The sequence below is a fragment of the Chiloscyllium punctatum genome, chromosome 9 (genome assembly GCF_047496795.1).
Source record: "Chiloscyllium punctatum isolate Juve2018m chromosome 9, sChiPun1.3, whole genome shotgun sequence".
Lineage (NCBI taxonomy): Eukaryota > Metazoa > Chordata > Chondrichthyes > Orectolobiformes > Hemiscylliidae > Chiloscyllium > Chiloscyllium punctatum.
The window spans coordinates 81143743-81158224 of record NC_092747.1 but is presented as its reverse complement, the minus strand read 5'-3'; the positions used below and the strand labels follow the sequence as shown (position 1 = coordinate 81158224).

Here is a 14482-nt window from a genome sequence, read left to right as displayed (position 1 = left end):
AAGAATGGAACAGTAATTGTGGGTAATTTTAATCTTCAAAATTAGCTATGATTGGTGCAAAATATCTGTTTAACTTATATTCACTTATGTTGACTTTGACTCTTTCTTCCTATTGACTATGAGATCATATTCATTTACGTCAAATTCATAAAGTCCATTAGGGATAGTCTCCACGTTTAATATATGTCATGCAACCAATCAGGGAGCAGGCTATCTTGAATCTGGTGATATTTAATGAGGTAGGTTTAATAAATGACCTCAGAATAAAAGATCCCTTCGGAATTAGTGATCATAACATGATAGTGTTTAATATTCAGTTTGAGAGTTAATATTCAACTTGGGTCAGAAATAATTCTGTTTCAGAATTACAATGAAATGAGGATGGAGTTAGCTAAATTGAGCTGGGATAATAGATTAGTAGGAATGACAGTAAGCAAGCAGCAGCAAACATTTAACAAGGTAATTACTGACTCACATCAAAAATATATCCCAGCAAGAAGAAAAGATTCTAAGAAAGATAAACCAACCATGGCTAACTGAGCAAATTAAGTTCGAATGAAAAGCTTATAAGGAGGCCAAAGTCAGGAATAGTCCTGATGACTGGGATAAATTCAGAATCCAACAAAGAAGCATAAAAAAGACAACAATAATGGAGAAAATAAACTACACGGGTAATTAACATGGAATAAAATTGACAACAAGAGCTTCTTTAAATATATAAGAAGAAAAGAAAAATGTCGAAGTGAACATAGGCCACTTTGAAAATGAATCTGGGAGACTGTTATGGGGATAAAGGAAATTGCAGAAGAATTAAACAGATATTTTGCATCTGTCTTTAATATTAATACTAAAGAATATGGGGCAGGAATTAAGTACCACCAACGTCATAAAAGATGTGTTTTTATGAGACAAACTAAAAGCAAATAAGTCCCCTGACATTGGTGGTTTTCACCTTACGATCTTAAAAGAGACAATGACAGAGACAGTGGACACATTGGTTGTAATTTTCCAAAATTCTGTGGACTCTGAAGAAGTACCAGAAAATTGGAGGCCCGATGATGTGACTCCCCTATTCAAAAGGGAGGAAGGCAGGAAATGGTTAACGATAGGCTGATTAGCCGAATGTCTATTGTTGGAAAAATATTGGAATCAATAATTAAGGAAGTAATAACAGAACATTTGGGAAATCAGAACCTAATCAAGCAGAGTTAGGATGGCTTCATAAAGCATGTCTGAGAGCTTTTCAAGGAGGTCTCGGGCGGCACGGTGGCACAGTGGTTAGCACTGCTGCCTCACAGCGACAGAGACCCAGGCTAATTTCCCGCCTCAGGCGACTGACTGTGTGGAGTTTGCACGTTCTCCCTGTGTCTGCGTGGGTTTCCTCCGGGTGCTCCGGTTTCCTCCCACAGTCCAAAGATGTGCAGGTCAAGTGAATTGGCCATGCTAAATTGCCTGTAGTGTTAGGTAAGGGGTAGATGTAGGGGTATGGGTGGGTTGCGCTTCGGCGGGTCGGTGTGGACTTGTTGGGCCGAAGGGCCTGTTTCCACACTGTAAGTAATCTAATCTAATCTAACCAGACTGGTAGATGTATTGTATTTTGGACTGATAGAAGGCAAGACCTCAAGCAAGTTGTATATTGGTACAGTTAGAGAATTGGTTAATGAGTAAGAAACTGTTAATGGAGACAGGTGGCTCTTTTTAAGGTTGGCAACATGTAACCAGTGGGGCTCCACAGGGATCAGTGCTGGAACGCAACTGTTTACAATATATAATAATGATTTGGAGGAAAGAAGTGAATGCACTGTAGCCAAATTTGCAGAAGACACAAAAATAGGTAGAAAGACAAGTTGTGAGATGGATGCAAACAGCTTAGAGGTAGGTTAAGCATGTGGACAAAAAGTTGACAAATGGTGTATAATGTGTGAAAATGTGAAATTGTTCATTTTGGAAGAGAGAACAAAAGAACAGAATCTAGATGACTCCCGGTGTTAAGAGTTAGTGAGGGCAGGAATAGGAGGACAGAGCAAATGAATGCATGGCTGAGGAGCTGTGGACGGAAGAAGGATACACATTTTTGGATCATTGGAAGCTGTTTTAGGGTAGAAGTGACCTGTACAAGAAGGACGAATTGTACCTAAATTGGAAGGGGACTAATATACTGGCAGGGAGATTTGCTAGAACTGCTCTGGAGGATTTAAACTAGTAAGGTGGGGGGTGGGACCCAGGGAGATAGTGAGGAAAGATTTCAATCTGAGACTGGTACAGTTGAGAACACAGATGAGTCAAACAGTCAGGGCAGGCAGGGAAAAAGCAGAGAACAAGGTAGGACTGATAAATTAAACTGCATTTATTTCAATGCATGAGGCCTCACAGGAAGGCAGATGAACTCAGGGCAAGGTCAGGATCATGGCACTGGGATATCATAGCAATTACAGAAACGTGGCTCAGGGAGAGACAGGACTGCCAGCTAAATGTTCTAGGATACAAATGCTACAGGAACAACAGAAAAGGAGGCAAGAGAGGAGGGTAGTGATATTTTTGATAAAGGACAGCATTACAGCTGTGCTATGGGAGGATATTCCTGGAAACACATCCAGGGAAGTTATTTGGGTAGAACTAAGAAATAAGAAAGGTATGACCATCTTATTGGGATTGTATTATTAACCCCTAATAGTCAGAGAGAAATTGAGAAACAAATTTGCAAGGAGATCTCAGCTATTTGTATGAATAATAGGGTGGTTATGGTAAGGGATTTTAAGTTTCCAAACATAGACTGGGACTGCCATAGTGCTAAGGATTTAGATGGAGAGGAATTTGTTTAGTGTGTCCAAGAAAATTTTCTGATTCAGTATGTGGATGTATCTAGTCGGGAAGGTGCAAAACTTGACCTACTCTTGGGAAATAAGGCAGGGCAAGTGACTCAGCTGTCAGTGGGGGAGCACATTGGGGCCAGCGACCATAACTCTATTAGTTGTAAAATAGTGATGGAAAAGGATAGACCAGATCTAAAAGTTGAAGTTCTAAATTGAACGAAGGCCAATTTTGACGGTATTAGGCAAGAACTTTCAAAAGCTGATTGGGACAGATGTTCACAGGTAAAGGGACGGCTGGAAAATGGGAAGCCTTCAGAAATGAGATAACGAGAATCCAGAGAAAGTATATTCCTGTTAGGGTGAAAGGAAAGGCTGGTAGGTATAGGGAATGCTGGATGACTAAAGAAATTGAGGGATTGGTTACGAGAAAAAAGGAAGCATATGTCAGATATAGACAGGATAGATCGAGTGAATCCTTAAAAGAATATAAAGGCAGTAGGAGGATACTTAAGAGAGAAAACAGGAGGGCAAAAAGAAGACATGAGATAACTTTGGCAAATAGAGTTAAGGAGAATACAGAGGGTTTTTACAAATACATTAAGGACAAAAGGGTAACTAGGGAGAGAATAGGACCCCTCAAAGATCAGCAAGGCGGCCTTTGTGTGGAGCCGCATGAGATGGGGCAGGTACTAAACGAGTATTTTGGATCAGCATTTACTGTGGAAAAGGACATGGAAGATATAGAATGTAGGGAAATAGATGATGACATCTTGAAAAATGTCCATATCATAGAGAAGGAAGTGCTCGATGTCTTGAGATGCATAAACATGGACAAATCCCCAGGACCTGATCAGATGTACCATAGAATCTATGGGAAACTAGGTAAGTGATTGCTGGGCCTCTTACTGAGATACTTATAACATCGATAGTCACAGGTGAGGTGACAGGGAGAACTGGAGGTTGGCAAACGTAGTGCCGCTGTTTAAGAAAGGTGTTAAGGACAAGCCAGGGAACTGAAGATCAGTGAGCCTGACGTTGGTGGTGGGCAAGTTGTTGGAGGGAACCCTGAGGGACAGGATGTACATGTATTTGGAAAGGCAAGGACTGATTCGGGATAGTCAACATGGCTTTACGAATGGGAAATCATGTCTCACAAAATTGATTGAGCTTTTTGAAGAAGTAGCAAAGAGGATTGATGAGGGCAGAGTGGTAGATGTGATCTACATGGACTTCAGTAAGGTGTTTGACAAGGTTCCCCATGAGAGACTGGTGAGCAAGGTTAGATCTCATGGAATACAGGGAGAACTAGCCATTTGGATACAGAACTGGCTCAAAGGTAGAAGACAGAGGGTGGTGGTGGTGGAGGGTTGCTTTTCAGATTGGAGGCCTGTGACCAGTGGAGTGCCACAAGGAATGGTGCTGGGTCCACTACTTTTCATCATTTACATAAATGATTTGGATGTGAGCAGAAGAGTTATAATTAGTAAGTTTGCTGATGACACCAAAATTTAAGGTGTAGTGGACAGGGAAGAAGATTACCTCAGATTACAACAGGGGCTTGATTAGATGGGCCAATAGGCTGAGAAGTGGCAGATGGAGTTTAATTCAGATAAATGCGAGGTGCTGCATTGTGGGAAAGCAAATCTTAGCAGGACTTATACACTTAATGATAAGGTCCTAGGGAGTGTTGCTGAACAATGAGACCTTGGAATGCAGATTCATAGCTCCTTGAAAGGAGAGTCACAGGTAGTGATGAAGGCATTTGGTAGGCTTTCCTTTATCGATCAGAGTATTGAGTACAGGAGTTGGGAGGTCATGTTGCAGCTATACAGGACATTGGGTAGACCACTGTTGGAATATTGTGTGCATTTGTGGTCTCCATCCTATCGGAAAGATGTTGTGAAACTTGAAAGGAAAGGGTTCAGAAAAGATTTACAAGGATGTTGCCAGGGTTGGAGGATTTGAGCAATAGGGAGAGCTTGAATAGGTTAGGGTTCTTTTCCATGGAGCATTGGAGGCTGAGGGGTGACCTTATAGAGGTTTATAAAATCATGAGGGGCATGGATAGGATAAATAGATAAAGTCTTTTCCCTGGGGTGGGGGAGTCCAGAACTAGAGGGCATAGGTTTAGGGTGAGAGGGGAAAGATATAAAAGAGACCTAAGGGGCAACGTTTTCACTCAGAGGGTGGTACATGTATGGTATGAGCTGCCAGAGGAAGTGGTGGAGGTTGGTACAATTGCAACATTTAAAAAGCATCTGGATGGGTATATGCATAGGAAGGTTTTGGAGGTACTGGCAGGTGGAACTAGATTGGGTTGAAATATCTGGTCAGCATGGATGAGTTGGACCGATGGGTCTGTTTCCGTTTCTTTATGACTCTATGACTCTATAACAGAACATCATTTAAAAGGAGAAAGACCTGCAGAGGGTTATGTTTGAGGGGTATTTTAGTACTGTGTGTGCACTATGGAGCAATGCAGGGATTAGTGTTGGTGTCCTTGCTGTTTGCGGTTTATATAAATGATTTAGATTTGAATGTAGGAGGGTTTATCAGTAAGTTGTGGATAATATGATAACTGATACCCTCTGGGGCGAAGGGGGGAACACTGATAAGGTGATTATCTATTGAGAAAGATATATTTAGATTACAGGAGGATATAAATGAGCTGGTCAGATGGGTTGCTCAGTGACAAATGGAGTTCAATTTGGATATGTGTGAGGTGATGCACATGGACAGTACAAACAAGGCAAGGGAAACATGATCAATAATAGGATCCTGGAAAGCACTGAAGATCAGAGGTTATACATAGCCACCAGTCCATTAAGGTAGCGGGAGAGGGAGATAAGACACTTAAGGCAGCATTTAGGATACATGCCTTTATTTGAGTTTAAGAGGAGGATGGTGATGATGGAACTGTACAAAACTTTGGTTAGGTAACAGTATTGCATAGAGTTCTGGAATCCACATACAGGAGGAATGTAATAGGGTGTAGAGGAGATTTACCAGGAAGTTGCCTGAGCTAAAGAATTTTAATTATGAAAAGACATTGGACAGACTGGGTTGTCTTGGAGCAGAGGATACTGAAGGGGGACATAATTGAGATGCATAGCATTATGAGGGTAATACACAGGGTAGACAGAATGAAACCTTCCCCATTGATGGAGGGATTAATGACAGGGATCACACAATCATACAGTCATACGGCATGGAAACAGACTCTTCAGTCCAACTAGTTTATACTGACTGTCCAAATTAAACCAGTCCCACTTGTTTGCATTTGGCCCATATCCCTCTCATCCTTTCCCATCTATGTACCTTTCCAAATGTCTTTTAAATGTTGTAACTGTAACTGCATCTACCACTTCTTCTGGCAGCGCATTCCACATACAAACCACCATGGGTGTGAAAAAAATTGCCCCTCAGGTTTCTTTTAACTCTTTCTCCTCTCATCTTAAAAATATGCCCTCTAGTTTTGAACTCCCCTGCCCTAGGGAAAGGACCTTTGCTATTCACCTTATCTATCTCCAACCATCTTAATGATGTTTATGAATATAAAAAGATTATCCCTGTACACCTACCTTCCCTTGTATGTCACGATACATCCATCATTCTTACAACTACCCCTGGTCTTTACAGAACAGGAACCAGATCCCTGAAAGAAAAAGTGGTGGATTGATTAGATATATTCCTGGATTTCCAGAGCTGGGTGACACTGAATTCCTTATTGTTCCCGGGTTCCCGGAGGTGGGTAATGGTAATCTCTTCACTATTCCCAGAACTGGGGGACACTGAACCCATCAGTTACCTCATTTAAATGATAACTTTAAGCACCACAAAACTACAAGTCAATACTGGAATGTGAGAATAGAGTAGATAGCTTGAATTGTGCTATAGAACTCTATGATCTCATGGTTCCCAGATTCCTGAAGTTTGGGTGTGCTGGTCCCTTCTCTTTTGCAATTGGTTGTACTTACCATCTTCGCCTTCCTCAATGGTTTCAAGTACATCTTCATCCTGCTCCTTTGAACTTTGCCTCTTATTCTGAAGATATTGCCCTTGTCCTCCCTCATCCACAGAAGCATAGTCCTTCTTATCCATGTCAAAGGGGATGGAGATTTGTGTTCTCCTTCTCTCACCTCACTTTCACCACTGCACATTTTTAATGAAGTATCTCACATGTCTGTTTTCTTCCTAAATGATCCTGCACCCTTTTGTTGATCACACTGACTCCCATCAGTTGGTCAGTATATTTGACCTCTTCAGGTCGCTTTGAAGACATCACCAAAGTGTTTCTGCCATTCTGCTGGAGTCTTCTGCTGTGAATGAATTGGAAATGGAGCACTTGCTGTTGGAGTCTCATGTCAGGAAAATATACTGGAACTGGTGCTGAGCAATTAGCTCAATGCTGGACATGTTGGCTTGGGAAAAGATGTTGTTGTTAGACTGCTACGTTGCCACGGGATTTGGAGATTTTTATGAAGACACTGGTAGTGGCAGTTCTCCGGTGTTTTGAAATGTCTGCTATAGGACATCCAATTATATCGAGCCATGTAGATCACTACTGCCCAGTAAACCAGGGTTTGTGACCCTAGTCCTCAAATATTAATTTCCTCAGTCAGCTGAAGGCGGAGCCGGTACATGTCTGCACATATATACATAGACCATGTATTCACACATGCAAACACTTACACAAATACTGTTATATTTAGAAGTACTTGTCACAGTTACACACCAGACATACCGCAGCCAATGGAGAAAGTTGATCCACAGGAGCATATATCAAGATTTGGTTCAGGAATTTGACCCTGCATAACTTTCTATTAACTGAATGGTGTTGCATTTGATCTGGCCTCTGATTGGTGTGGTGCTTCTAATATGAAAGACAAACAAAGATCTCCAACCATGTGACTTATACAGTGTTTTAAAAATCCGAAAACCTGTGAATAAGCCTACAGGCACAAAACAAATCATAGCAGTAATTAACATATTCAGCTTCTTTAATTTACTTCATGAATATAGTTTAAGGCTACATAGGTCTCTCTGGGTAATGGTTTCCAGATTTCTTGCTCCCGCCGTCCTCTTACATCTCTATATGCCTCTCACATACCTGCGTGTGTTAATATTTCGGTTTATCTCAGGTTTATTTTCTGTGCCCATTTGTGAAGGTTTCTCATTCCCTTTTCTTTCTTGAAGCAGAATGGATGGGAACGACTCGATTGGAGGCCTACGAGCGAATCTGAATAAGGAAGGGAAGATAGTCACGACAAGAATGTTATCAGATGAGAGCTATATATTAGAATTAAATTTCCATGCATTTCAATTTTATGTATATAAATATTCAATTGAAGAGATCCAACATTTTAAATGTTAAATATTTCATCATGGTTATTTGTAACACTCGATTGAGATTCATTTATAAGCTAGTGCGGTCTCTTGTTCTGTGAATTGTGTGGTGAGATTCTGACAATGCCATTCCATCATTCAGAGAAAATTAAGTATAGTTAATTGAGTTCTGATAAATCAACAACCTAAAACCTAATCAGGCACCAACAACCAGCCAGAATGCCAAAGAACTTTCGAAGACTTATAATACAAAAGGAGGCCAACTTGCCTCATTGACCTCCCTGCTGATACAATTGGCTGTGTAATGCAAAATTAGAATTTGGTAGGAACACAATGATCTTGATAACTGGTTAGAGAAGTTGAAAATCAGTTTCTGAAGTTCCATGAGTTAGATCATATTGTTCTTGTGTTTAAAGCAAAGGCTGTCCATGGCACAAGGGCACAACATTCAATAAATCCTGATGTGTTTAAGGTGGATCAATTAATTATTGATCTGTTTGGCAGGAAACATTTGAACACATTTGGGACTGTAGAGATTAGAGACCAATACATTACTTATAATACAAATTATATTAATTAGGGAACCTATGGCCTCTTGAGCAAACTCAATTTAGCCATACACAATCACTTTTTATTAAATTTTATAAACCCAAGTTTACCCAATCCATAACTCAGTCTTATTTGAACATCCCATTGCAAAAGGTATAATGAACTTATTGCTACCCAAAGCTTTCAATTCCCTAAGCAAATCAGTTCAAAGGAAGAGTCATACGAGTCTTGAAACATCTTGAATCTTGAAACAGGTGCTACAAGATTTGCTGAGTTTCTCCAGCACTTTCTGTTTTAGTTCAAAATCCAAAGTATCTGGCATAGTATCTCAGATGTGCCAGTTTGCAGCTGGAAATAAATATTGAAGGTAATAATGAACAGGAGACAGATTACAACATGCCTCCCTTAAACCTTTGTTTCCTGCAGTATTTTCATACATATTCCTGCAACTATTTTCAGATAGCTGACTGGCTACATATGCTGCTTGAGCAAAGCACTGCTATATAGATTCTATAGTTTCTGCTTCCTTTTACTTCCTTCTCTAACCCTGCTCCTACTTCCATGAAAGAGCCTCATATATCCATTCTCTGTGTGTGCACTGAGTTCACAGGTAATACCTCTATAAACTATTCATGCTTGTCAGTCTTGTGGTGATACTTTCATCGAACGTACACATCAACATATCACAATAAAATACAGGTGCAGAGCCAGTGGTATTCGTTCCATTTGCCTTAGCACAGAGAAAATCCACACTATTCCACCATCAGTTTCAACAAGGTACATTTTCCTCACCCAAGGAATTTCAGAACTTTTCTTGCTGATTCCTGATTTCATTTGGACTACAATGTTCATTTTCAACTCAACCCTAGGGAAAATCACATGGGTTCATAGTCAAAAGCAGAAATGTTCAAAGGACAGAAATTAAACATCTTAAAATTTAGAGTTCCTTGCAGATGAGCTAAATATGCAGGCGACAGCATTGGGCAAGGAAACCTGGAAATTCACAATCTGAGAGCTGATTCTTATGAAGTGCAAATTTGTGTATGATAATAAAACTAAAAGAAAGGCGAGAATGTTGAGTCTAATTGGAGGAATTTTAATGGTCATGTGTTGTTACCTGCTCAAGCCCCAAGTCTTAATGGTGACATTTCCTCATCAAACAAACAGACTAACATATCCCACACAGTGTTGCCTATGTAACCTGCTTGGCAATATCTGGCAGAGGTTACACCCTTCATGTGATCCAGTTGTTTACTGACAGACTACACAATCCATCACTGATCTGTAGAAACAGCAAGTGGCTGTAATGAGAATTAATTGGGGAATTCCTTTCAAGTACAGACTTGATAGAAATTTCAACTTGATCATGTAAAGGGTGCAATTCGCAGACTTTTACTTATCAGAACCAACAGGGCAAAGCTGTGGCCAAGAAGTGGGCTCCTTTGTTCCTATGTAATCAGATAAAGACCATGTGAAGCAGAGATGATTTGGAGATGCCAGTGTTGGACTAGGGTGTACAAAGTTAAAAATTACACAACATCAGGTTATAGTCCAATAGGTTTAATTGGAAGCACTAGCTCTTTCAGGTGGAGCAGAGTAGAATTTAGATATACTTCTCCTGTGCCTTCCCTGATTGAGCAGTACTATTTAGAATCCCCAGGTTGCCTCACATGAGATCATCCCTAAACTGTAGTATACTCCATATGATGGATAATAGGGAACGGGAGAAACCCAGATGATCCTACAAACTAAACCTCCAGCCAATGTGAGGATTACTGCACAAGCATTTATAGTTACTGATACTTAGATTGTAGGTTATGGTACCTGGATTGTAGGTCTGAACTAACAATCCAGAGGCAATACATGGCCTGATATTTACAGCTAGGGATGGAGCTTTGTAATAGACATAAAATTTGAAAATTCACAAGAACTGGAATAATGCCAGAGAACTAATGGACGGCTGGTATAATTCCTAATGTAAAGGGAGATATAATGTATGCAAGGAACTAGAGATCGGTTAGCCAATGCTAATGGTAAAAAAAAATGAAATCCTTACTCAAAGATGGAATTTGAAAAACCTTCTAGAAACTAAAAATTTAACCATCAGCAGATTCCAAAAGTGAAGGACATGCTTCAAAAGCATTCCTAACTTACTTGAAATAACTAAACAAAAACTAAATTAGATAAATCAGCAATATAGAGTTAGAGTCATAGAGATGTACAGCAGGAAACAGACCCTTCAGTCCAACTTGCCCATGCCAACCAGATATCCTAACCCAATCTGGTCCCAGCTGTCAGCACTTGTCCCATATCCCTTTAAACCCTTCCTATTCATCTACCCATCCAGATGCCTTTTAAATGTTGCAATTGTCCTAGCCTCCACCACTTCTCTGGCAGCTGATTCCATACATGTATCACACCTCTGCGTGAAAAGGCTGCCCCTTAGTTCTCTTTTATATCTTTCCCCACTCACTCTAATCCCTCCAGTTCTGGACTCCCCCAACCCATGGAAGAGACTGTTTATTTATCCTATCCATGCTCCTCATGATTTTACAAACCTCTATAAGGTCACCCCTCAGTCTCCAACGCTCCAGGGAAAACAGCCCCATCCTATTCAACCTCTCCCTATAGCTAAAATCCTCCAACCCTGACAACAGGGAAGGCACGGTGGCTCAGTGGTTAGCACTGCTGCCTCACAGCACCAGGGTCCCAGGTCCAATTTCAGCCTTGGACGGCAGTCTGCGTGGAGTTTGCACATTCTTCCCTGTGTCTGCGTGGGGTTTCCTCCGGGTGCTCCGGTTTCCTCCCACAGTCCAAAGATGTGCAGGTTAGATGAATTGGCCATGTTAAATTGCCCGTAGTGTTAGGTGCTTTAGTCAGGGGTAAATGTAGGAGAATGGCTCTGGGTGGTTTACTCTCCGGAGGGTTGGTGTGGACTTGTTGGGCCGAAAGGCCTGTTCCCACACTGTAGGGAATCTAAAAAAACTTTTCTGAACCCTTTCAAGTTCACAACATCATACCAATAGGAAGAAGACCAGAATTGCATGCAATATTCCAAAAGTGGCCTAACCAATGTCCTTTACAGCCATACATGAATTTCCAAATACCCTCATAAGTTCCTGCACAGTAACTGATGACTGAGGTCAGAACATACATAATCAGAGGATCAGCAGCAGGATAGTTAGCAAGTCAGCTACAAAAGAAAGATGGAATTAAAAGTAGGCTTAAGCTCAAATTGGAAAAGGTAGGGAATAGTATTCCTTATGATTCAGCATTTATATAAATAGTTTAGGACTCAGGAATTGGAAACATGATTTCAAGATTGTTGAAGACTGCAAAAGGGGCTGTGTAGTAACTATAGAGGAGGACTGCAACAAAACATGATACGAATGAACTTGGAAAGTTGGGTGTGCAGTTGGCAAATTTGTCATCAGTATCGACAGGTATCACTTGTATATTATGCCAAGGGGTTCAGGTGTGCCATATACTCTTTGGAAAGTGAGTTGATGTATTTTAAGAAATAGGAAGTAGTGATGTAGGGTAACAAGGTCAATTAAAGAAATGAAGATGTTAGCACTGGTATCCATATTTCGATGGGTAGAACTGAACTATCAAGATGTTAAGTTAAACATATACAGAACATCACTTGGACCACAAATCAAACACAGTGAATAGTTCTGTCTTGATACTGTAAAAAAGTGTGCAAGGATATATTGACATGAGAGTGCATGGATCTCGATCTTTGACGATGGGAGAATATATTAAGAGATCATTAACAAAGCAAACGGGACATTGAACTTCAAAATTACATGCATCAAGTTTAAAGACAGGGAATTCATGCTGAACATCTATAAGGCTCAGGTTCGGGTACAAGTGGAGTATTGTGTCTCATTCTGGTGAGCACTAAGATTCCTATTAAATGCTGCTGTGTGTCACAATAGACTAGATTCCCTCCAGTGTGGAAACAGGCCCTTCAGCCCAACAAGTCCACACCAACCCTCTGAAGAGTAACCTACCCAGACCCATTTCCCTCTGACTAATGCACCTAACACTATGGGCAATTTAGCATGGCCAATTCACCTGGCCTGTGGGAGGAAACCAAAGCAAACCCACACAGATACAGGAAGAATGTACAAACACCACATAGACAGACAGTCACCCAAGGCTAGAATTGAACCCAGGTCCCTGGTGCTGGGAGGCTGCAGTGCGAACCACTGAGCCACCGTGCCATCACCATCAGCAGACTGGGTCAAAAGTAACTCATGGAATTGATCAACAATTTTATGCTGGAAAGATAATAAAATGATTCAGTAAAGCAATACTAAAGATATGAGGATATATCAATCAGGAATGATTGATCTGCCTGCAAATCTTTCCTCTAGAGAGAAAAACAGCTGAAGAGTGACTTAATGGAGCATTATGACGTGAATATTTGCAATGTTTGAGAGGAATCTGACCAAAATAGCGAAGGGTCATGACTCTGAATGTTCTTTCCCCAAACCAGAGACTGAGCAGAGTAGCAGTGATGGAGTTAATGCATCTGCAGTTCACAGAATCTGCTGTCCATAAAAACATGCAGAATCTTGTTTATAATCTCTTGGGGTTGTTCAAAGTAGAAATGAATGTGCTTAAAAAATGAATAAATTAGTTGGAGCCATCATGTTATAAAGGCATTTAGATCTTCTGTTTTTTTTAAAATAGTGCAATACGAAGAAATTCAGTGCTTGCTATTTCGCACTGTCTGTTGACATAATAATGAGGGTTACCATTATCGGATTTGTGTTGCGTGACTGATTTCACAATCCATCATCATCAGAGTAGTGTTTCTGTAAGGTCACAGTTCGACCTCAAAATGATTAGGAAGTCTATGATACTATGTGGCTATGAATACAAATAGTTTTATTTATAGACAGGATTAAACTCGTGAATGAAATGCTGAAATAAGAGATTAGATGTTTGAAGAATTTGTTTGAATGTTTATAATAAAATAGTTTTTATAATGAAAGTATTATTACAAAAAAAAGTCATCAGTAAACATCTTAAAACTTTACTTGACTACACTTTACTACACAGCATGGTTCTAAGGACTACTGTACGCTTGATAAGTTGACGTGGAAGCCCTGTTGAATTCAACAGCAGGATTTATTTGAACTTCTGACGCCATTTCATGGCCTCAAGCTAGACAGACTAAGAGGCTGGCTGGACTTCAATTGGGAAGGCCTACAGATGAGTGGCAGGAGGGATAAACTGGGGACTTCAGACTGGAGGCAGCAGTTTGTGGGTGATGGTTGATAGATCAAAGCAGATCAGGTATGGCAAGCCACTCAAAGGATAACACACTCCAGCTGCTCTTCTTTGGAATCTTCAGAGGGAGGGACAAAGGGAAGGTTGTGGTGAGAGGAGAAAGCAAGGGGTCCATGTCTTCACAATGTACAATTTATAAATCAGAGGAGAGTGTAGGATGATGAGTGTGAGGACATGAAAGTGGACATGTTCCTCTTTTCTTCAGCTACCACGTCCTGCAACAGAGAACATCATACGATATTTTGGGATGAAGTGGCTCTTATGTTGAATAGCTGGCACTGTGTATAACATTACATTCTATCTCATGCTTCCTGCCACTGGGCAGACCTCCAAGATCCATATGAGGCAGTACTTTCCACAACCAGAGGTCAATATGTCCCATGCTAATCGCCATGCAGAGACCCACCAAACATCTCAACAACATAGAGGGAACAATGGTCAAAGCTATCAGATACGGTTATGAGAACCTG

The 14482-nt window shown here is 40.6% G+C and overlaps 1 protein-coding gene across 9 annotated transcripts in view; it reads right to left on the bottom strand.

Moving 5' to 3' along the window:
- Positions 1-14482, bottom strand: part of bcl9 (BCL9 transcription coactivator) — a 263026-nt gene that overhangs the window by 150268 nt on the left and 98276 nt on the right. For 6 of the 9 annotated variants that reach the window (XM_072577890.1, XM_072577892.1, XM_072577893.1 and 3 more), the window contains 2 exons: positions 7924-8052; positions 6395-6468 (listed from right to left, as the gene is read on the bottom strand). In XM_072577890.1, coding sequence (XP_072433991.1) covers positions 6395-6418 — 24 coding nt within the window. In that variant the 5' untranslated portion in view covers positions 6419-6468; positions 7924-8052. Of the gene's footprint in view, positions 1-6394; positions 6469-6790; positions 7505-7923; positions 8053-9500; positions 9574-14482 lie in introns of those variants that run through there. The other 3 variants (XM_072577888.1, XM_072577889.1, XM_072577896.1) reach the window with 2 other exon arrangements.